General features: G+C 47.4%; 1 protein-coding gene across 2 annotated transcripts; it reads left to right on the forward strand.

Annotated features, from left to right (window-relative positions):
- Positions 1-4,536: 4,536 nt before the first annotated feature.
- LOC140380418 (uncharacterized) lies at positions 4,537-12,548 on the forward strand. Of its 2 annotated transcripts, none has more exons than XM_072464420.1 (3): positions 4,537-4,828; positions 6,705-6,827; positions 11,219-12,548. In XM_072464420.1, the coding sequence occupies exons 1-3, from the start codon at positions 4,632-4,634 to the stop codon at positions 12,216-12,218; spliced, it is 1,320 nt and encodes a 439-aa protein (XP_072320521.1). In that variant the 5' UTR covers positions 4,537-4,631; the 3' UTR covers positions 12,219-12,548. The 2 variants fall into 2 exon arrangements, with proteins under 2 accessions (XP_072320521.1, XP_072320522.1); XM_072464421.1 differs by having other exon boundaries at positions 4,537-4,824; positions 6,713-6,827; positions 11,219-12,542.
- Positions 12,549-23,481: the final 10,933 nt, after the last annotated feature.

Here is a 23,481-nt window from a genome sequence, read left to right on the forward strand (position 1 = left end):
GGGCCCACATCTGGACCCGGCGAGGGCCCACATCTAGACCCAGAGAGGGCCCACATCTAGACCCAACGAGGGCCCACTTCCAGACCCGGCGAGGGCCCACATCTAGACCCAGAGAGGGCCCACATCTAGACCCAACGAGGGCCCACTTCCAGACCCGGCGAGGGCCCACATCTAGACCCGGCGAGGGCCCACATCTGGACCCGGCAAGGGGCCAAATCTAGACCCGGCGAGGGCCCACATCTGGACCCGGCGAGGGGCCAAATCTAGACCCGGCGAGGGCCCACATCTGGACTCGGCGAGGGGCCAAATCTAGACTCGGCGAGGGCCCACATCTGGAGAACGTTTAGGTTCATCGAGTCCAGATGTGAAAGAGAGGGAAAAGAGAGAGAACGAGGGATTGATGTTGTATCAACCGCAAAGAGCTCTAAACGAACTCTAAAGTTTGTTTTAAGAGTTCTATAAATGCTCCTCCTCTTGTAGCTCCTCCTCTTTTACCCTCCCGCCTCTCGCTCGACCTTTCTGCGCTTTCACCCTCTTTCCTGCAGTTTAAATGTGTGAATCACAGTCACGAGATCCCTCCTAGGCTCCTTACCTCTGCGGATATTGATCAAATTATTGTCATGCATTTATATTATATTTCTGTGTCCTATTTATCATGGGTCACGATGATCTTACTGCACATGGGTCACGATGCCCTTTCTTAGTACTTTCTGATCATCTGTGGACTGGTACAAACAATCTTAAAGCGGACGTCATAGCGAAGGTCAGGCCATTTTATCAGACCCAAGCAACAGCGATATAAAACACAGCTAAATCTTGTGAAGAGTCGAATCTCAGCTGTAAGACGAACAACATGATACTGTTCCGTCTGTTTTTCCCTGTTTTGATCAAATAAAGACCTTGCGAACGATCCTCGCCTCTCGCAGTCTGTTATAGACTAAACTTCGACAGAATTGGTGGAGGATGCGGCTCTCTCATCGTGCTTGGATGGATGTCGGCTGACGACGCATAGCGTCCAGTGACGGTTCAGCCGGGAATGATGGAGAACAAGGACACCGAGCCGAGAGAGAGACAAGAGGAGTCGATTGTGACTGGGACATTCAACAAAAAGTAAGGCAGAAACCTTTTGAATATATTACAAAAATCTGCACATTGAAAATGCTAAATTGTTGAAGTTTGCCAAAACTTGACCCAAATTTTCCACATTGCATATAAGTATGAATTTAGTGAATGTTAGCTCATTAATTTAGACAATCAGTTGGACTGATTTAAAAGGGAGTTGGACTCCAAAAAAAACAATAAAAATACAATAAAACATGGGACGTGTCGGTAACTAAAGGGAACTAAGAAAGCTACTACTCTACTGACAAGATTAACTACCCTCTGTGGCTAGGTACAATTTTAATTTATTTAGTTAATTACATTTTTTCAAGTTTGTATTTTATTGAATTTTTTTTGTATTCAATTTCTTATTTTATATATTTTTTATTTAAAATCTTTAATTTTAAATATATTTCCCCCCCTAAACTTATTTTATTTCATTATTATTGTTATAATTATTGTTCAAATTATAATAATAATAGTTATTATTTTTGTTTTTGAAAGACCACTGACTGCCACACTTTCTTATTATTAAATAATATTAAAAAACTTTTTAGATCATAGATGAATTGAATGAAATGGACCTTATTCCATTCAAAATTAATGCAATTTTAAAGGATCTCGAAAACACAATCGGTGCAAATGAAGAACCTCTTCTAAAAATATGCAGAGAAAAGATTGATTCCTCTTGGTGACGAAACAGTGGCAATGGAACAATGGAATTGTATTAATGAATATCATCAATCCAATCAAATAAAGACCTCCTTACCTCCCTCGTCTCCTTACCTCCCTCGTCTCCTTACCTCCCTCAGCTCCTTACCTCCCTCAGCTCCTTACCTCCCTCGTCTCCTTACCTCCCTCGTCTCCTTACCTCCCTCAGCTCCTTACCTCCCTACGGCACCGTCCGCTAACGATTATAACCTGATTCGTTTAGCTCCATTAGTGCACAAGCTGTTCTAAGGTAAACGTCCGAGTGAAGTTTTCGGTCGTTAAACTGTCCTAAAGAGGACGCTTCCCTGGCTTTGGTAAACACTGTAACGTAGTCCTGTTACAGACCTGCTTTAGTCCTGTTACAGACCTGCTTTAGTCCTGTTACAGACTTGCTTTAGTCCTGTTACAGACCTGCTTTAGTCCTGTTACAGACCTGCTTTAGTCCTGTTACAGACCTGCTTTAGTCCTGTTACAGACTTGCTTTAGTCCTGTTACAGACTTGCTTTAGTCCTGTTACAGACTTGCTTTAGTCCTGTTACATACCTGCTTTAGTCCTGTTACAGACCTACTTTAGTCCTGTTACAGACTTGCTTTAGTCCTGTTACAGACTTGCTTTAGTCCTGTTACATACCTGCTTTAGTCCTGTTACAGACCTGCTTTAGTCCTGTTACATACCTGCTTTAGTCCTGTTACAGACCTGCTTTAGTCCTGTTACATACCTGCTTTAGTCCTGTTACATACCTGCTTTAGTCCTGTTACAGACTTGCTTTAGTCCTGTTACAGACTTGCTTTAGTCCTGTTACAGACTTGCTTTAGTCCTGTTACAGACTTGCTTTAGTCCTGTTGTCCTGTTACAGACCTGCTTTAGTCCTGTTACAGACCTGCTTTAGTCCTGTTACAGACCTGCTTTTGTCCTGTTACAGACCTGCTTTAGTCCTGTTACAGACCTGCTTTAGTCCTGTTACAGACCTGCTTTAGTCCTGTTACAGACTTGCTTTAGTCCTGTTACAGACTTGCTTTAGTCCTGTTACATACCTGCTTTAGTCCTGTTACAGACCTGCTTTAGTCCTGTTACATACCTGCTTTAGTCCTGTTACAGACCTGCTTTAGTCCTGTTACATACCTGCTTTAGTCCTGTTACATACCTGCTTTAGTCCTGTTACAGACTTGCTTTAGTCCTGTTACAGACTTGCTTTAGTCCTGTTACAGACTTGCTTTAGTCCTGTTGTCCTGTTACAGACCTGCTTTAGTCCTGTTACAGACCTGCTTTAGTCCTGTTACAGACCTGCTTTAGTCCTGTTACAGACTTGCTTTTGTCCTGTTACAGACCTGCTTTAGTCCTGTTACAGACCTGCTTTAGTCCTGTTACATACCTGCTTTAGTCCTGTTACAGACCTGCTTTAGTCCTGTTACAGACTTGCTTTAGTCCTGTTACAGACCTGCTTTAGTCCTGTTACAGACCTGCTTTAGTCCTGTTACAGACTTGCTTTAGTCCTGTTACAGACTTGCTTTAGTCCTGTTACAGACTTGCTTTAGTCCTGTTACATACCTGCTTTAGTCCTGTTACAGACCTGCTTTAGTCCTGTTACATACCAGCTTTAGTCCTGTTACAGACCTGCTTTAGTCCTGTTACATACCTGCTTTAGTCCTGTTACATACCTGCTTTAGTCCTGTTACAGACTTGCTTTAGTCCTGTTACAGACTTGCTTTAGTCCTGTTACAGACTTGCTTTAGTCCTGTTACAGACTTGCTTTAGTCCTGTTGTCCTGTTACATACCTGCTTTAGTCCTGTTACAGACCTGCTTTAGTCCTGTTACAGACCTGCTTTTGTCCTGTTACAGACCTGCTTTAGTCCTGTTACAGACCTGCTTTAGTCCTGTTACAGACCTGCTTTAGTCCTGTTACAGACCTGCTTTTGTCCTGTTACAGACCTGCTTTAGTCCTGTTACAGACCTGCTTTAGTCCTGTTACAGACCTGCTTTAGTCCTGTTACAGACCTGCTTTAGTCCTGTTACAGACCTGCTTTAGTCCTGTTACAGACTTGCTTTAGTCCTGTTACAGACTTGCTTTAGTCCTGTTACATACCTGCTTTAGTCCTGTTACAGACCTGCTTTAGTCCTGTTACAGACCTGCTTTAGTCCTGTTACATACCTGCTTTAGTCCTGTTACATACCTGCTTTAGTCCTGTTACAGACTTGCTTTAGTCCTGTTACAGACTTGCTTTAGTCCTGTTACAGACTTGCTTTAGTCCTGTTGTCCTGTTACAGACCTGCTTTAGTCCTGTTACAGACCTGCTTTAGTCCTGTTACAGACCTGCTTTAGTCCTGTTACAGACCTGCTTTAGTCCTGTTACAGACTTGCTTTAGTCCTGTTACAGACCTGCTTTAGTCCTGTTACAGACCTGCTTTAGTCCTGTTACAGACCTGCTTTAGTCCTGTTACATACCTGCTTTAGTCCTGTTACATACCTGCTTTAGTCCTGTTACAGACTTGCTTTAGTCCTGTTACAGACTTGCTTTAGTCCTGTTACAGACTTGCTTTAGTCCTGTTGTCCTGTTACAGACCTGCTTTAGTCCTGTTACAGACCTGCTTTAGTCCTGTTACAGACCTGCTTTAGTCCTGTTACAGACCTGCTTTAGTCCTGTTACAGACCTGGTTTTCAATCTTCTACTGTAACGTTCTCAAAGACATAAAGTAGTACCACTCTGATCCAGCAGGTGGCGCCGTGACCCAGGCTTCAGACTCACGCATGCGCAGCACGGGTCGTGCGTCGGTCTCGCGGTGGTTAGCTCGGAGCTAAAGCTAAAAACAGTGAGTAAAATGTGTGAAAGGCGCACGCTGAGAGCTCTGGTGCAGGAGCGGCTGACTGCGGCTGCGGAAGAGATCTTTGCGCTGTTTGAAAGAACGATAGCGGAGTATGAGGAGGAACTGTGTCACTCCAAAGAGGAGAACCAGAGGAACCAGGAGCTGCTGGAGTCCGTCCTGAGCCCGAGAGTCCTGCTCCTCAGACCCGGTGAGTCTCTGATTCTAATTCTTGGCCAAAGACAGTTACAACATTAAAAAATAACATTAAAATAACAGTTTATGTAAAACATCTGCATCTTATGGACGAAGTCAGTCATTTATTTATTCTTAGATAAGGTCCTATGTCCTCTCCGAGCCGTGTGTCCCACAGCAATGACCCTCAGAGAAGACAATCTTTGTTCACCACTTGAAGACATGAAGAATTCGTATAAAACACATCGCCGTGATCTAAACCTGATACAAATGTCGTAGTAAGAAGGCGCTTTTCTACCTTTTCTATGCGTGGTTTGAGTCATGAACACAAGACCCTCGGGATTTGTGTCCATGAACTTATCCTGTGACGTCCTCAAAGTGGACACAGCGGTTCAGTTCTCATTCTTTCAAATTTGCCCAAAACTTTCCCTAAAAACGACGCGTGAGGCACATTTGTTTCCCCCTGCTTGACCACCTGCTGGACCACCTGCTTGACCCACTGCTGGACCCCCTGCTGGACCACCTGCTGGACCCCCTGCTGGACTACCTGCTTGACCCACTGCTGGACCACCTGCTGGACCACCTGCTGGACCACCTGCTTGACCCACTGCTTGACCCACTGCTGGACCACCTGCTGGACCCACTGCTGGACCCCCTGCTGGACCACCTGCTGGACCACCTGCTTGACCCACTGCTGGACCCCCTGCTGGACCACCTGCTTGACCCACTGCTGGACCACCTGCTGGACCCACTGCTGGACCCCCTGCTGGACCCCCTGCTGGACCCACTGCTGGACCCACTGCTGGACGCCCTGCTGGACCCCCTGCTGGACCCCCTGCTGGACCCACTGCTGGACCCACTGCTGGACACCCTGCTGGACCACCTGCTGGACCACCTGCTGGACCCACTGCTGGACCCCCTGCTGGACCCACTGCTGGACGCCCTGCTGGACCCCCTGCTGGACCCCCTGCTGGACCCCCTGCTGGACGCCCTGCTGGACCACCTGCTGGACCACCTGCTGGACCCACTGCTGGACCCCCTGCTGGACCCACTGCTGGACCCCCTGCTGGACCCCCTGCTGGACCCCCTGCTGGACCAACAGGTCTGTGGACGACACCATCAGAATCAGTTTGTTCTGTGAGCGTAGCGTGTTCAGATCTCTCCAGAGATGTTCAGTTGGGTTCAAGTGTGGCCTGTGGGCCTCTCAGGGACGTTCACAGAGTTGTCCTGTAGCAGCTCCTTTGTTCTCCTGGCTCTGAGCTGAGGATCAATGTCTCTGGAGCAGGTTCTCATCAAGGATGTCTCTGAAACTGCTGCGTTCATCTCTCTGTGGATCCTGAGTCTGCCAGGTCCTGGTGCTGAAGAACACATCCAGAAGAGTCTTGTGATGATGGAGGAACCTTCAATGCATCAGAGATGTTTCTGTTCTTCTCCAGATCGCTTCCTTGATACAATCCTGTCTCAGAGGTCCACAGACAGTTCCTCTGACACTGTTACTGTGGGACCTTCTATAGACGCGTGTGAGCTTTACAACAGGTGGACTCCAGTCAAGCTGTAGAAACATCTCGAGGACGATCAGAGGAAAAACCATGAACCTGACTGGAAAGTCAGGTTCATGGGCCACTGTCCCAAGTTCTTACTGTGTGTGTGAACACACAAAAGGTTCCTACAGGGCAGTATCTTCTCCTCTGCGATGTCCTCAAGTGCCGTCTGCAGACGTTCTCACCAGTCAACAATGTGAGCTGTTTGTGAGGTTCTCAGCAGGTGAACGTAGCAGAGAAAGTGTCGATCTGTGGCACAGGCAGCGTCTGGACCAGCTGAAATGTAGGCTTTCTCTCCTGCAGGTGTCCAGATGTCCTCCCTGAGTCCTGCAGGTGTCCAGATGTCCTCCCTGAGTCCTGCAGGTGTCCAGATGCCCTCCCTGAGTCCTGGTCTGAACCTGGAAATCCCAGAGACTCCACAGATTAAAGAGGAGCCAGAGGAACAGAGGGTCAAACAGGAGGAAGATCAGCTGCAAGTGTAGGCCTCATTTACACACACCTGAGCATGTTCTACTGTAGGCCTCATTTACACACACCTGAGCATGTTCTACTGTAGGCCTCATTTACACACATCTGAGCCACGTTCTACTGTAGGCCTCATTTACACACATCTGAGCCACGTTCTACTGCAGGCCTCATTTACACACATCTGAGCCACGTTCTACTGTAGGCCTCATTTACACACACCTGAGCATGTTCTACTGTAGGCCTCATTTACACACATCTGAGCCACGTTCTACTGTAGGCCTCATTTACACACATCTGAGCCACGTTCTACTGTAGGCCTCATTTACACACATCTGAGCCACGTTCTACTGTAGGCCTCATTTACACACACCTGAGCATGTTCTACTGTAGGCCTCATTTACACACATCTGAGCCATGTTCTACTGTAGGCCTCATTTACACACACCTGAGCATGTTCTACTGTAGGCCTCATTTACACACATCTGAGCCACGTTCTACTGTAGGCCTCATTTACACACACCTGAGCATGTTCTACTGTAGGCCTCATTTACACACACCTGAGCATGTTCTACTGTAGGCCTCATTTACACACACCTGAGCATGTTCTACTGTAGGCCTCATTTACACACATCTGAGCCACGTTCTACTGTAGGCCTCATTTACACACACCTGAGCATGTTCTACTGTAGGCCTCATTTACACACATCTGAGCCACGTTCTACTGTAGGCCTCATTTACACACACCTGAGCATGTTCTACTGTAGGCCTCATTTACACACACCTGAGCATGTTCTACTGTAGGCCTCATTTACACACATCTGAGCCACGTTCTACTGTAGGCCTCATTTACACACACCTGAGCATGTTCTACTGTAGGCCTCATTTACACACATCTGAGCATGTTCTACTGTAGGCCTCATTTACACACACCTGAGCATGTTCTACTGTAGGCCTCATTTACACACACCTGAGCATGTTCTACTGTAGGCCTCATTTACACACACCTGAGCATGTTCTACTGTAGGCCTCATTTACACACATCTGAGACATCAGGCTGAGAAATAGATTTTCAAAGTTAGGAGCCAGGGGGGCCCCCTACCTAAAAAAGTTAGGGGCCCCCCAGCAATTTCAGGTTCCAAAAGCGCGCGCGGCATCGCGGCGTCATACAACAAGATAAATGTGTTGTTTTAAACCTGGTTATTAGCATGTAAATCTATTGAAAGTACTTTTATCTTTTATTTGATATGAAGAGCACAAATACTGAATTCCTATAAACCACTTTTTAATTTGATATAATAATGTTTCTTGGATACAAAATAAATACTGTTTACAGCATTTGACACAAGGAGATCTCATATGTTCTGCAGCAGGAAAAATAAAATCAAAGTCTACAAAATAACCTGAGTACAGACACAGTAAGGAGATCTTTCATGTTTTTATAATAATAAATATTCTGAATCATAATCTTCTTGTCAGGAACAAATCAAGTCTCAGTATTGTGTTAAAATAGAAGCTTGTAAGAGTTCTAATACCAAAGCTTGTCAAATAAATACCTGTGGCTCATACCAAACACATAGTGCAGTACAATAATTGCACCAATGAAATTTCCCCATGTGGGACAATAAAGGAATATCTTATCTTATCTTATCTTAATCCTGCTCCTGTCAGACTGATGAAGGGGACAGGTGTGTCCCACCGCTCCATATACTGTCTGTCCCACCGCTCCATATACTGTCTGTCCCACCGCTCCATATACTGTCTGTCCCACCGCTCCATATACTGTCTGTCCCACCGCTCCATATACTGTCTGTCCCACCGCTCCATATACTGTCTGTCCCACCGCTCCATATACTGTCTGTCCCACCGCTCCATATACTGTCTGTCCCACCGCTCCATATACTGTCTGTCCCACCGCTCCATATACTGTCTGTCCCACCGCTCCATATACTGCCTGTCCCACCGCTCCATATACTGTCTGTCCCACCGCTCCATATACTGCCTGTCCCACCGCTCCATATACTGTCTGTCCCACCGCTCCATATACTGTCTGTCCCACCGCTCCATATACTGCCTGTCCCACCGCTCCATATACTGTCTGTCCCATCGCTCCATATACTGTCTGTCCCATCGCTCCATATACTGCCTGTCCCACCGCTCCATATACTGCCTGTCCCACCGCTTCATATACTGTCTGTCCCACCACTCCATATACGGCCTGTCCCACCACTCCATATACTGTCTGTCCCACCACTCCATATACTGTCTGTCCCACCACTCCATATACTGTCTGTCCCACCGCTCCATATACTGTCTGTCCCACCGCTCCATATACTGTCTGTCCCACCGCTCCATATACTGTCTGTCCCACCGCTCCATATACTGTCTGTCCCACCGCTCCATATACTGTCTGTCCCACTACTCCATATACTGTCTGTCCCACCACTCCATATACTGTCTGTCCCACCGCTCCATATACTGTCTGTCCCACCACTCCATATACTGTCTGTCCCACTACTCCATATACTGTCTGTCCCACCACTCCATATACTGTCTGTCCCACCGCTCCATATACTGCCTGTCCCACTACTCCATATACTGTCTGTCCCACCGCTCCATATAAGATAAGATAAGATATTCCTTTATTGTCCCACATGGGGAAATTTCATTGGTGCAACGCAGGTAGATACAGAGATAGATACAGATATACTGCCTGTCCCACCGCTCCATATACTGTCTGTCCCACCGCTCCATATACTGTCTGTCCCACCACTCCATATACTGTCTGTCCCACCACTCCATATACTGTCTGTCCCACCACTCCATATACTGCCTGTCCCACCACTCCATATACTGCCTGTCCCACTACTCCATATACTGTCTGTCCCACCACTCCATATACTGTCTGTCCCACCACTCCATATACTGCCTGTCCCACAGCTCCATATACTGTCTGTCCCACAGCTCCATATATTGCTTGTCCCTTTCAGTCTTCTCGTAATCATTTTTATTTTTTTTATTTTTTTTTCTTCTGTAACTTTTTGTCTTTTGGGTGGGGGGGTGGTACTTCCACATCGACATACAGTTTTTGTGGTAAACAACTTTACTCAGTCCGCTATTCAGTCTTCACTTTTGCCGCAAAATTAGACCGGGCATTTCCGAGGACACATGAACGTGACACGAACGCAGCGGCCAATCAGATGCCCGCTTTCATCAAAATTAGATCACGGTCACCGCTCGGCCAATGAGAAGCGAGAAGACTGCGAAGTGGGCATGTCTGTCAAAACGAAACTTAAGCGATGAAAATGCCCCAAATATGGCCAATTACTAGTTAAATCTTGATTTTTTTTCGAGGAATTTAGATACAGGGGCCCGGCGGGCCCCCTCCTAATTCAAACCGCGGGCCCGCCGGAGATTTGACTGCTTACGGGCCCCGGGCCCCCGTCTATTTCGCAGCCTGGACATTCACACACATCTGAGCCACGTTCTACTGTAGGCCTCATTTACACACAGTCTACTGTAGGCCTCATTTACACACATCTGAGCCACGTTCTACTGTAGGCCTCATTTACACAGTCTGCTGTAGGCCTCATTTACACACATCTGAGCCACGTTCTACTGTAGGCCTCATTTACACACATCTGAGCCACGTTCTACTGTAGGCCTCATTTACACAGTCTACTGTAGGCCTCATTTACACACATCTGAGCCACGTTCTACTGTAGGCCTCATTTACACACAGTCTACTGTAGGCCTCATTTACACACATCTGAGCCACGTTCTACTGTAGGCCTCATTTACACAGTCTACTGTAGGCCTCATTTACACACATCTGAGCCACGTTCTACTGTAGGCCTCATTTACACAGTCTACTGTAGGCTTCATTTACACACATCTGAGCCACGTTCTACTGTAGGCCTCATTTACACACATCTGAGCCACGTTCTACTGTAGGCCTCATTTACACACATCTGAGCCACGTTCTACTATAGGCCTCATTTACACACATCTGAGCATGTTCTACTGTAGGCCTCATTTACACACATCTGAGCACGTTCTACTGTAGGCCTCATTTACACAGTCTAATGTAGGCCTCATTTACACACATCTGAGCCACGTTCTACTGTAGGCCTCATTTACACACATCTGAGCCACGTTCTACTGTAGGCCTCATTTACACACATCTGAGCCACGTTCTACTGTAGGCCTCATTTACACACATCTGAGCATGTTCTACTGTAGGCCTCATTTACACACATCTGAGCCACGTTCTACTGTAGGCCTCATTTACACACATCTGAGCCACGTTCTACTGTAGGCCTCATTTACACACATCTGAGCCACGTTCTACTGTAGGCCTCATTTACACACATCTGAGCCATGTTCTGTGTTTTTGACTGACAGGTCTGTCCTAGAGTCCAGTTCTGTCTGTGTGAAGACAGAAGAGTCGTCACGGCAACAACAAACACAAACTGAGCACAAAGAGGAAGCACAGGGAGAGGACATCAGCGCAGAGCCACAAGAGGGAGCCACTGAGCACTCTTCTGACAACGATGAAGACTGGAGAGCTCCATTCAGCTGTTCAGCTGCAGAGGTGGAGACAGAGGCTTATGGTGACCACGGCAACCAAGTCCAGATCAGAGCCAGAAGCACCGCGGCACAAACCTCAGGTCCATCCCCCAAATACAGGTCTGCAGCAGAGTCGAGTGCAAGTGTGAACATGTCAGGAGTAGCCGAAGGAGCCGAGGGCAGGAAACACCTCTGCTCCTTTTGTAAAATGGCATTTAAGAAAAAGGATCATTTAAATCGACACATTAGAGTCCACACAGGAGAGAAACCTTACAGCTGTTCAACATGTAATAAAACATTTACCCAAAAGAGTGTACTAAATGCACACAGAAGAACACATACAGGTGAAAAACCTTTCAGCTGCCCAACGTGTAACAGAACTTTTGCAGACGGCTCCACCTTCAGGTCACACCTGAAAACACACACAGGAGAAAAACCTCACCGCTGTGCAATCTGTGAGAAAGGATTTATTCGACGTCGTCAGTTGGATCTCCACATGAGAACGCACACAGGGGAAAAACCATTCATCTGCTCAAATTGTGACAAATGTTTTGCGCACTATCACACCCTCAAAATGCACATAAGAACACACACAGAAGAGAGACCATACAGCTGTTCCACGTGCAAGCAAACATTTACACGAAAAAGTCTTCTAGCTCAACATGAACGATCACACACAGGCGTCAAACCTTTCAGCTGTTTAACCTGCAATCAAGCATTTGCCCATAAGAGTACTCTAGATGGACACATCAGAACACACACAGGAGAGAGGCCTTTCAGCTGTTTGGATTGCAATAAAACATTTTCTCTTGAGTGTAATTTGTTTAAACATTAAAGAACGCACTCTGGTGAAAAACCTTTCAGCTGTACAACCTGCTCTAAAACCTTTGCCTTTAAATCAAATCTAAACACACATCAAAACACATGCGGGTGAAAAACCATTCAGCTGGTCGACCTGTCAGAAAGCCTTTTCACACAAGTCTAATCTCTACGCACATGAAAGAATGCACAAAGAGAAGGGTTCCGCTCTCGCTCTGGAGCCTCCTCTGTGAAGAGAAGGGTTCCGCTCTCGTTCTGGAGCCTTCTTTGTGAAGAGAAGGGTTCCGCTCTCGCTCTGGAGCCTCCTGTGAAGAGAAGGGTTCCGCTCTCGCTCTAGAGCCTCCTTTGTGAAGAGAAGGGTTCCGCTCCCACTCTGGAGCCTCCTTCGTGAAGAGAAGGGTTCCGCTCTCGCTCTGGAGCCTCCTTCGTGAAGAGAAGGGTTCCGCTCTCACTCTGGAGCCTCCTCTGTGAAGAGAAGGGTTCCTCTCTCGCTCTGGAGCCTCCTCTGTGAAGAGAAGGGTTCCGCTCTCACTCTGGAGCCTCCTTCGTGAAGAGAAGGGTTCTGCTCTCGCTCTGGAGCCTCCTCTGTGAAGAGAAGGGTTCCGCTCTCGCTCTGGAGCCTCCTCTGTGAAGAGAAGGGTTCCGGCTCTCGCTCTGGAGCCTCCTTCGTGAAGAGAAGGGTTCCGCTCTCGCTCTGGAGCCTCCTCTGTGAAGAGAAGGGTTCCGCTCTCGCTCTGGAGCCTCCTCTGTGAAGAGAAGGGTTCCGGCTCTCGCTCTGGAGCCTCCTCTGTGAAGAGAAGGGTTCCGCTCTCACTCTGGAGCCTCCTCTGTTTAGAGAAGGGTTCCGCTCTCGCTCTGGAGCCTCCTCTGTGAAGAGAAGGGTTCCGCTCTCGCTCTGGAGCCTCCTCTGTGAAGAGAAGGGTTCCGCTCTCGCTCTGGAGCCTCCTCTGTGAAGAGAAGGGTTCCGCTCTCGCTCTGGAGCCTCCTCTGTGAAGAGAAGGGTTCCGCTCTCGCTCTGGAGCCTCCTCTGTGAAGAGAAGGGTTCCGGCTCTCACTCTGGAGCCTCCTCTGTGAAGAGAAGGGTTCCGGCTCTCACTCTGGAGCCTCCTCTGTGAAGAGAAGGGTTCCGGCTCTCACTCTGGAGCCTCCTCTGTGAAGAGAAGGGTTCCGCTCTCGCTCTGGAGCCTCCTCTGTGAAGAGAAGGGTTCCGGCTCTCACTCTGGAGCCTCCTCTGTGAAGAGAAGGGTTCCGCTCTCGCTCTGGAGCCTCCTCTGTGAAGAGAAGGGTTCCGGCTCTCACTCTGGAGCCTCCTTCGTGAAGAGAAGGGTTCTGCTCTCGCTCTGGAGCCTCCTCTGTGAAGAGAAGGGTTCCGCTCTCGCTCTGGAGCCTCCTCTGTGAAGAGAAGGGTTCCGGCTCTCGCTCTGGAGCCTCCTCTGTGAAGAGAAGGGTTCCGCTCTCGCTCTGGAGCCTCCTCTGTGAAGAGAAGGGTTCCGGCTCTCGCTCTGGAGCCTCCTCTGTGAAGAGAAGGGTTCCGCTCTCACTCTGGAGCCTCCTCTGTTTAGAGAAGGGTTCCGCTCTCGCTCTGGAGCCTCCTCTGTGAAGAGAAGGGTTCCACTCTCGCTCTGGAGCCTCCTCTGTGAAGAGAAGGGTTCCGCTCTCGCTCTGGAGCCTCCTCTGTGAAGAGAAGGGTTCCGCTCTCGCTCTGGAGCCTCCTCTGTGAAGAGAAGGGTTCCGCTCTCGCTCTGGAGCCTCCTCTGTGAAGAGAAGGGTTCCGGCTCTCACTCTGGAGCCTCCTCTGTGAAGAGAAGGGTTCCGGCTCTCACTCTGGAGCCTCCTCTGTGAAGAGAAGGGTTCCGGCTCTCACTCTGGAGCCTCCTCTGTGAAGAGAAGGGTTCCGGCTCTCACTCTGGAGCCTCCTCTGTGAAGAGAAGGGTTCCGCTCTCGCTCTGGAGCCTCCTCTGTGAAGAGAAGGGTTCCGGCTCTCACTCTGGAGCCTCCTCTGTGAAGAGAAGGGTTCCGCTCTCGCTCTGGAGCCTCCTCTGTGAAGAGAAGGGTTCCGGCTCTCACTCTGGAGCCTCCTCTGTGAAGAGAAGGGTTCCGGCTCTCACTCTGGAGCCTCCTCTGTGAAGAGAAGGGTTCCGGCTCTCACTCTGGAGCCTCCTCTGTGAAGAGAAGGGTTCCGCTCTCGCTCTGGAGCCTCCTCTGTGAAGAGAAGGGTTCCGCTCTCGCTCTGGAGCCTCCTGTGAAGAGAAGGGTTCCGGCTCTCACTCTGGAGCCTCCTCTGTGAAGAGAAGGGTTCCGGCTCTCACTCTGGAGCCTCCTCTGTGAAGAGAAGGGTTCCGCTCTCGCTCTGGAGCCTCCTCTGTGAAGAGAAGGGTTCCGCTCTCGCTCTGGAGCCTCCTCTGTGAAGAGAAGGGTTCCGCTCTCGCTCTGGAGCCTCCTCTGTGAAGAGAAGGGTTCCGGCTCTCACTCTGGAGCCTCCTCTGTGAAGAGAAGGGTTCCGCTCTCGCTCTGGAGCCTCCTCTGTGAAGAGAAGGGTTCCGGCTCTCACTCTGGAGCCTCCTCTGTGAAGAGAAGGGTTCCGGCTCTCACTCTGGAGCCTCCTCTGTGAAGAGAAGGGTTCCGGCTCTCACTCTGGAGCCTCCTCTGTGAAGAGAAGGGTTCCGCTCTCGCTCTGGAGCCTCCTCTGTGAAGAGAAGGGTTCCGGCTCTCACTCTGGAGCCTCCTCTGTGAAGAGAAGGGTTCCGCTCTCGCTCTAGAGCCTCCTTTGTGAAGAGAAGGGTTCCGCTCTCGCTCTGGAGCCTCCTCTGTGAAGAGAAGGGTTCCGCTCTCGCTCTGGAGCCTTCTCTGTGAAGAGAAGGGTTCCGCTCTCGCTCTGGAGCCTCCTCTGTGAAGCGTTCTGACGTCGGAGGAAGAAACAATTAAACTTTGCAAAAATGTTTTTCTGTAATAGACACATTTTTGTGAGAGGGAAACTTGTGTTGTTGTATTTCATCCTGTTTAGTCCTGAAACTGAGGCTTAAGTGTTCAGAACATTCCTGTTTTCACCTACCCCTTATCCCCCCCCCTTAATCACTGTGATGAAAAATAATAATATAGTTTATTAAAACTCTCGAGTGAAACGTGTGTGTGTCAATATCATGGTTATGTTCTCATAACCTTCAGATGAACTAAATTCATTTAAGATATTTGATTGGAGAATGGTTAATTGGTTAATAAGGCTGGTGCCTTGACCACGCCCACCCAGCTGTGTGGCATGTTTGAGTCACTATGAACTCTGAATGTCCCTTTTTCAAGAACACCAATAACACAGTTCTACACAGTATTTGTACTCGTAGAGATACTACTGGAGGTCCTCACTTCAGGGTGAGTATCGTGTTTTCAGAGTTGTTCCTTTGCTACTTTCTATCATTAATCCACAAATAATTTGCCTGGAAGAACTGGTTCTCCTCCTGAAGAACTGGTTCTCCTCCAGAAGAACTGGTTCTCCTCCAGAAGAACTGGTTCTCCTCCAGAAGAACTGGTTCTCCTCCTGATGAACTGGTTCTCCTCCTGATGAACTGGTTCTCCTCCTGATGAACTGGTTCTCCTCCTGATGAACTGGTTCTCCTCCTGATGAACTGGTTCTCCTGATGAACTGGTTCTCCTCCTGATGAACTGGTAGTTTTTCCTGCAGAAGGAGGGTCTAAGGACAGAGGACCCTGGGAACATTGTTTAGTTTTGTTTTTCACTGTCGCCCTCTGAGGATTTGGGATTTTGGGCGTTACAAAAATAAATTGAATTACTCCCTCTTAATCCACTTCGATAGGCGGCGATAATGAAGTACAAAGAACACACACGGACAAGACAAGTTTATTTGTAGAGCACAATTCAACTCAAGGCAAAGTGCTTCACAACAGGTAAAACATGCATTAAAATCACACAACACTTTGAGACATAAAAGAGAAGATTATTTCAGTCACATGTCCTGACTCTGGCACCAGCAGGAGGCCGGAACATGTTTAGTCCTGACTCTGGCACCAGCAGGAGGCCGGAACATGTTTAGTCCTGACTCTGGCACCAGCAGGAGGCCGGAACATGTTTAGTCCTGACTCTGGCACCAGCAGGAGGCCGGAACATGTTTAGTCCTGACTCTGGCACCAGCAGGAGGCTGGAACATGTTTAGTCCTGACTCTGGCACCAGCAGGAGGCTGGAACATGTTTAGTCCTGACTCTGGCACCAGCAGGAGGCTGGAACATGTTTAGTCCTGACTCTGGCACCAGCAGGAGGCTGGAACACGTTTAGTCCTGACTCTGGCACCAGCAGGAGGCTGGAACACGTTTAGTCCTGACTCTGGCACCAGCAGGAGGCTGGAACACGTTTAGTCCTGACTCTGGCACCAGCAGGAGGCCGGTCCATGTTTAGTCCTGACTCTGGCACCAGCAGGAGGCTGGAACATGTTTAGTCCTGACTCTGGCACCAGCAGGAGGCCGGAACATGTTTAGTCCTGACTCTGGCACCAGCAGGAGGCCGGAACATGTTTAGTCCTGACTCTGGCACCAGCAGGAGGCCGGAACATGTTTAGTCCTGACTCTGGCACCAGCAGGAGGCCGGTCCATGTTTAGTCCTGACTCTGGCACCAGCAGGAGGCCGGTCCATGTTTAGTCCTGACTCTGGCACCAGCAGGAGGCTGGAACATGTTTAGTCCTGACTCTGGCACCAGCAGGAGGCCGGAACATGTTTAGTCCTGACTCTGGCACCAGCAGGAGGCCGGAACATGTTTAGTCCTGACTCTGGCACCAGCAGGAGGCCGGAACATGTTTAGTCCTGACTCTGGCACCAGCAGGAGGCTGGAACATGTTTAGTCCTGACTCTGGCACCAGCAGGAGGCTAGAACATGTTTAGTCCTGACTCTGGCACCAGCAGGAGGCTGGAACACGTTTAGTCCTGACTCTGGCACCAGCAGGAGGCTGGAACACGTTTAGTCCTGACTCTGGCACCAGCAGGAGGCCGGTCCATGTTTAGTCCTGACTCTGGCACCAGCAGGAGGCCGGTCCATGTTTAGTCCTGACTCTGGCACCAGCAGGAGGCCGGTCCATGTTTAGTCCTGACTCTGGCACCAGCAGGAGGCCGGTCCATGTTTAGTCCTGACTCTGGCACCAGCAGGAGGCCGGTCCATGTTTAGTCCTGACTCTGGCACCAGCAGGAGGCCGGTCCATGTTTAGTCCTGACTCTGGCACCAGCAGGAGGCCGGTCCATGTTTAGTCCTGACTCTGGCACCAGCAGGAGGCCGGTCCATGTTTAGTCCTGACTCTGGCACCAGCAGGAGGCCGGTCCATGTTTAGTCCTGACTCTGGCACCAGCAGGAGGCCGGTCCATATTTAGTCCTGACTCTGGCACCAGCAGGAGGCCGGTCCATGTTTAGTCCTGACTCTGGCACCAGCAGGAGGCCGGTCCATGTTTAGTCCTGACTCTGGCACCAGCAGGAGGCTGGTCCATGTTTAGTCCTGACTCTGGCACCAGCAGGAGGCCGGTCCATGTTTAGTCCTGACTCTGGCACCAGCAGGAGGCCGGTCCATGTTCAGTCCTGACTCTGGCACCAGCAGGAGGCCGGTCCATATTTAGTCCTGACTCTGGCACCAGCAGGAGGCCGGTCCATGTTTAGTCCTGACTCTGGCACCAGCAGGAGGCCGGTCCATGTTCAGTCCTGACTCTGGCACCAGCAGGAGGCCGGTCCATGTTTAGTCCTGACTCTGGGCACCAGCAGGAGGCCGGTCCATGTTTAGTCCTGACTCTGGCTCCAGCAGGATTTCTTTTATTCTCTCTCTAAATATACAGAGGGGAAATGTCTGCATAGAACCAATCATTATGTAAAACAAGAGTAAGGTATTTCACAGAAATAATTAGCAATTAGCACGATTTCCTCACGTCTTCCTCACGCCTCACGTCTTCCTCACGTCTTCCTCACGTCTTCCTCACGCCTCACGTCTTCCTCACGTCTTCCTCACGTCTTCCTCACGCCTCACGTCTTCCTCACGTCTTCCTCACGTCTTCCTCACGCCTCACGTCTTCCTCACGTCTTCCTCACGCCTCACGTCTTCCTCACGCCTCACGTCTTCCTCACGTCTTCCTCACGTCTTCCTCATGTCTTCCTCACGTCTTCCTCACGTCTTCCTCACGTCTTCCTCACGTCTTCCTCATGTCTTCCTCACGTCTTCCTCACGTCTTCCTCACGTCTTCCTCACGCCTCACGTCTTCCTCACGTCTTCCTCACGCCTCACGTCTTCCTCACGCCTCACGTCTTCCTCACGCCTCACGTCTTCCTCACGTCTTCCTCACGTCTTCCTCATGTCTTCCTCACGTCTTCCTCACGTCTTCCTTCCTGAGGCGGACACCATGCTCCAAACACTAAGCATACATCCACCCATAACCATTGAGTCTCCCGTTCCAGTTGATTAAGTATGAAGCTAACAACAAGCTCGGTGTTAGCATACTGTCCATGCGTTTGTAATATTCTCATCAAATGTCTTTTGCTCAAAATATTAAAATCCAAAGCAAGTGTGGCCAGTATATGATCGCAGCTCATCCCCAGCATGTAATAATGTTTGATTTTGGAGTCACGGTCCATTGTGTCCTGCATTCTGGTATCTTTTATGCTTTTTCACACACTTCCTGTATATACTATTAAAGAGCGCCACCAAGAGGTCACCTGCCACACATAAATGATCACGTGATTTAAAAATAAATAAAAAAATATCAGTTTTTTTGTATTTATTATTATCACGTTTTTTTTTTATTATCACATTCCCACGAGATAATGGATAATTATCTCGTGGGAATGTGATAATTAAAAATACATTTAAAAAAATTATATTTTTATTGAAAATATATAATATTTCGCTGATGATTCAACTGCCAGTGAAACACGTGGAGCTGACTCGGTTTGTGGCTGAAGAAACTGTCCAAGAGTCCATCACCAGCCTGAGTTCTACCTGCTGCCTTGACATGTCGCCCACTAGACGTTTAAAATCCGTGCTCAGTCGTCTGTTGACTCCACTTACTAAAATAATCAACATGTCACTTAAATCCGGAACATTCCCAACGGCCTTGAAAACTGCGGTTATTAAGCCGCGGCTAAAGAGCTCCCTGGATCCAACATTACTAAACGGCTATTGGCCCATTTCAAACTTACCTTTCTTGGGAAAAGTCCTTGAAAAAGTCATTTATAAACAACTTACTCAGTTCCTCCTCATAAGTGATTCCTGTGATGTCTTCCAGTCCAGGTTTAGATGGCATCACAGCTCTGAGACTCATTAAGGTGACACATGACATCCGTCTGAGCACTGATGATGGTACGGCCTCTGTTTTAGTCCTGCTGGACCTCAGTGCTGCATTTGACACTGTCGATCACGGAATACTTCCACAGAGGTCAGAGGACTGGGAGGGCATCACTGGCCTTATATTGGTGGAAGTCCTACCTTGAAAACAGGAAGTACTTTGTTGAGATTGGTGACTGTGTCTCTGAGAGCATGACATTGACCTGTGGGTGCCCCAAGGGTCAATCCTTGGACCCCTTCTGTTCAATCTGTGCATGCTGCCATTGGGACAGCTAATACGAAACAGTGGTGTGTCCTATCACAATGATGCTGACGACACTCAGATCTATGTCTCACTGACGACAGGTGAATATGGACCTGTCACTGCCTTCAACAGATCAGTGAGTGGATGCAAAACAACTTTCTCCTGCTGAATAGATGACTTCAGACAAGAGTGAAATCATCGTTTTTGGCCCATAGAAACAAAGATAAATTGTTTCAGCCATCACCTCCAGTCTCTCTCTAAAATCTATAAACAAAGTAAGAAATGTAGGAGTAATAATGGACTGTCTTTAGTCCAATAGAATCATTATTTATTTAGTTTAAAAGTGTGCACAAGTAAAAGCGAATCAGTCCCTAAGTGAAGTCAAAACAGGAAACACATTTGATACCAAATAAATCATTGTTTTGTATTCATTGTTCATTGTTTTGTTGGTTTGTGTTGCATCAAGTCACTTAGAGGAGGTGTGAATGCCACGTCTACAGTTAAGAAACCAGTTAACACCAGTAAACGGCCTTAGATTAGAGTCATAACAGATTAGTTGTTCTTTCTCCTATTTTAACAACACAATGTTCATTTTAGTGCTTCCTGTGATGTGAAAACGGGCAGCAGACATTTACTATATGGATATTTAGTGTCTTCCAAACACAAGGATGGCATGAGATTTTTCCATTGCTTTTACTGCTTTTTTCACAGTATTTTGTGTGTTTTACGGCAGGTGTAAAATCTGTGGGTGGCTTAGGACCAGGACTGGTTCAGAGGGACTCTTGTAGACTTCCTCACAGTGGGAAGAGGAACCAAAACCATATATGACTCAATGGGAGTAAAAGTAGCCGATAAACTACATTTTGATTGAAAAAGTGAATTGGCGTATTCAACTTTGCACCACTCTCTCATTTTGTCTTCTGTGTTGTGATTGGTTGCCGAGGTCATTCTGTGGTCTGATTGGTGGTTTGGAGCGTGTTGTTTCCACGGTAACAGGTGCGGGTGCTAAATGAAGCCGTTCCTGGCTGTTGGTCTCTTCACATGTGGATGTGAGTTATAACCAAGGGCAAACAGCAACACACAAAACACTGAATTAAAGTCTTCCTCTGCATCATTTACAGCAGGACAGAGGAGCACAGAGGAAAGAGGAGAGTGACAAAGAAGGGAAACAGAAGGGGACAACACACAAGCAAAAACCTCATTAGAGAGAAAACAGCAAACAAGCTTATGTCCACAGCCACAAATCTGCTCTGATGCAGTTTGGAACTCACTCAAGCATCTGTCAAAATGGCAAGCAGAAAATATATGAGACTAAAAACCTGCTTGAACCTAGTTTAGTTCTAGGGTCAACCTGGTTTAGACCTGCACCATGTTTTTCCCACAGGAGGTTGAATGAACTTGATTCAACAAACTCTGTTTGTACTCTTCCATGAGAGAATGTGTTTTAACCACGTATGTTGGTGTTTGCATTTGAGCCTGTGGTGGTACAATATCAAAGCGCTTTACATGAAGGATTTACATTCACACACCAGTTGTACGCAGACACTGGGTGCGAGGATGTGTCTTGAGGCAATCATCCTACCAACCTTTGGATCTGACTGCTCTACCAGGATGTTACTGTCGAGAGCAGGATTTGAACCGCAGATCTGCCACTGAGCTATCATTCTGCACATCCACAGTCCGTTTGTTAGCAGTGGCCGTCAAACTGGTCTTCTGTTATGGAGTAGAGATCCTGGACAGATTTAGATAGTCCTTTTAGGAGAGTATTAAATAATATAATGGTGTTGTCTGTGCCTGGTTGTATGGGCTCTCCAGTTTCACCCTGGGACAGTGTTTTAACTCTTTGCCCTTTACAGTAGGTGAAATAGTCTTCATCCTTTTTCATTGCCACATTTTTCATTGGATTTGTAATGCAGGACCTTGGATTTATGATTTTCAATAATAAGATTTATTGTTGTTCTGTGGGAGCTACTGCTTCTTCACCATGATGAATCCTCTTTTTTCTTCATATTCTTGAAGAGGTTCTTCATCAGTGTAGCTTGCTTCCTTTGAGTTTTGTTCATTTGCGCAGGTTGTGTTTAGGAGATTCTTTAAAAATGTATTCATTTTGAATGGCATATGGTACATTTTTAATGATTTGTGGGGGCCAAAAAGCGAATGTGCAGAATCAACAATTCAACAATGAGTTTGTTATTAGTTGTTTCTTTAAAATGATTAAAACTTAACGGCATGCACAAGCTTTGTATTAAATACAATAGGTTTCTGCCTTACCTTTTTGTTAAATGGGCCCAGTCAATTGTAGGTCTGTCAAAGATAAAGAGGCTGTTGATTCCTCTTCTCCCTCTCTTAGCTCAGTGTTCTCCCGCCTGAACCATTGCTGGATGCCATGTGTCGTCAGTCGAATCTTTAAAAGCACAAGTCATATGTTTCTTTCCTAAGCGTGATGAGCAGCCTGCATTCTCCACCAAGTACTGTCAACGTTTAGACTCTGAGCAGCCTTCAGGGGGCCCTAAGCAACATTTTTCCTTGGGGGGCCCCTCACCACATCATCAGAATCAGTTTTATTACTATTGTCAATGAACAGTTCACAATGTAGGAACTTGCTTTGCAACAAAAACAAAGTGCACCAAAATGCCAGGGCATCAGTTAGTTAGTTTATCATCAGGACCTCACAAGCTCAAATATTTAAGACTCAAATCGAACAACGCAACTTGGTATTCCTCTGACATCATCTGTACTCCTGTATAAATAACACGCCACTCAGAGATGTTGTTACAAATATATTTGTTGGTGTTAAGGCCACAGCCACATTCAACAAGGGGGTCTGGGGGCACTCCCCCAGAAAACTTTAGACCTTTTTCGTGTTTTCTGGTGCATTTTAATGTGGTCCAGTTGGCTAAAGTAATTAAAATGTTCAGGTTGTAATGCTATAAAATGATGAGATGAAACTGTGCGAGGAGAAAGTGACTAAAGCCCATTATTAAAACATTAGTATTCTTAATTATTCAATACAATATTGGCTATGAAAAATAGTTAGGGTCAAATTGTGTTCATAACAAAATAAATGTACCTAAAACATCAAGCTATTTGTTGAATACTAAGTTAAATACCACAATACACTATGTACCACTTGAGGGTCACAATATTAATACATAATAATAATAATACATGCTGTTATTAGACAATTAAAGCAATCACCACTTAACATGGATGATGCACTCATCATAACAAAACACAAGGAAACTGACCAAATATCAACAGAACTACAAACTGATAATTGTTAGTTAAAATGTTAAACAAGTTTAGTTCGGCCCTCAGAGGCGACTGTTGTTGTGATTTTGAGCCTTGCAAAAATAAATTGAATTGAATTGAATTGAAAATGCACATTCTTTATTTAACTGAAAATGTAAAAGTAATAGGTTATTTTTCACTTTTCAATTTACCAATCTATTATAATTTAAAACAAATAATCTAATGGTGCTTTTTAAATAAATTGAAATGAAGCCTGCGTAAATTCAGCCTGGAAGACCTAACTCAACCCATCTACGTCAAGGCCACCCTCTCCCCAGCGCCATCATCGCACTCAAGCGGGCGTGGCCTGTCCGTCTGTGAGAGTCAGATCCCTCACTTCACCATGGACTCTCCCAGGTTTCTGCGCTTATCCCAAAGAAATTCTGCAGTTTTTCCCGGCCAAGAAGGAGGGTGAAAGGTCAGGGGG

The sequence above is a fragment of the Eucyclogobius newberryi genome, unplaced genomic scaffold (genome assembly GCF_026437365.1).
Source record: "Eucyclogobius newberryi isolate DKJ021-1_F unplaced genomic scaffold, fEucNew1.0.hap1 SCAF_47, whole genome shotgun sequence".
Lineage (NCBI taxonomy): Eukaryota > Metazoa > Chordata > Actinopteri > Gobiiformes > Gobiidae > Eucyclogobius > Eucyclogobius newberryi.

What these genes read in the sequence shown, in the direction of transcription:
- LOC140380418 (XM_072464420.1), top strand. Translation starts at nt 4,632, where the DNA reads ATGTGTGAAAGGCGCACGCTGAGAGCTCTGGTGCAGGAGCGGCTGACT. An exon ending in CTGCTCCTCAGACCCGGTGA is followed by an intron (nt 4,829 to 6,704) that starts GTCTCTGATTCT and finishes GTCCTCCCTGAG; the next exon opens with TCCTGCAGGTGTCCAGATGC. An exon ending in GAGGAAGATCAGCTGCAAGT is followed by an intron (nt 6,828 to 11,218) that starts GTAGGCCTCATT and finishes TTTGACTGACAG; the next exon opens with GTCTGTCCTAGAGTCCAGTT.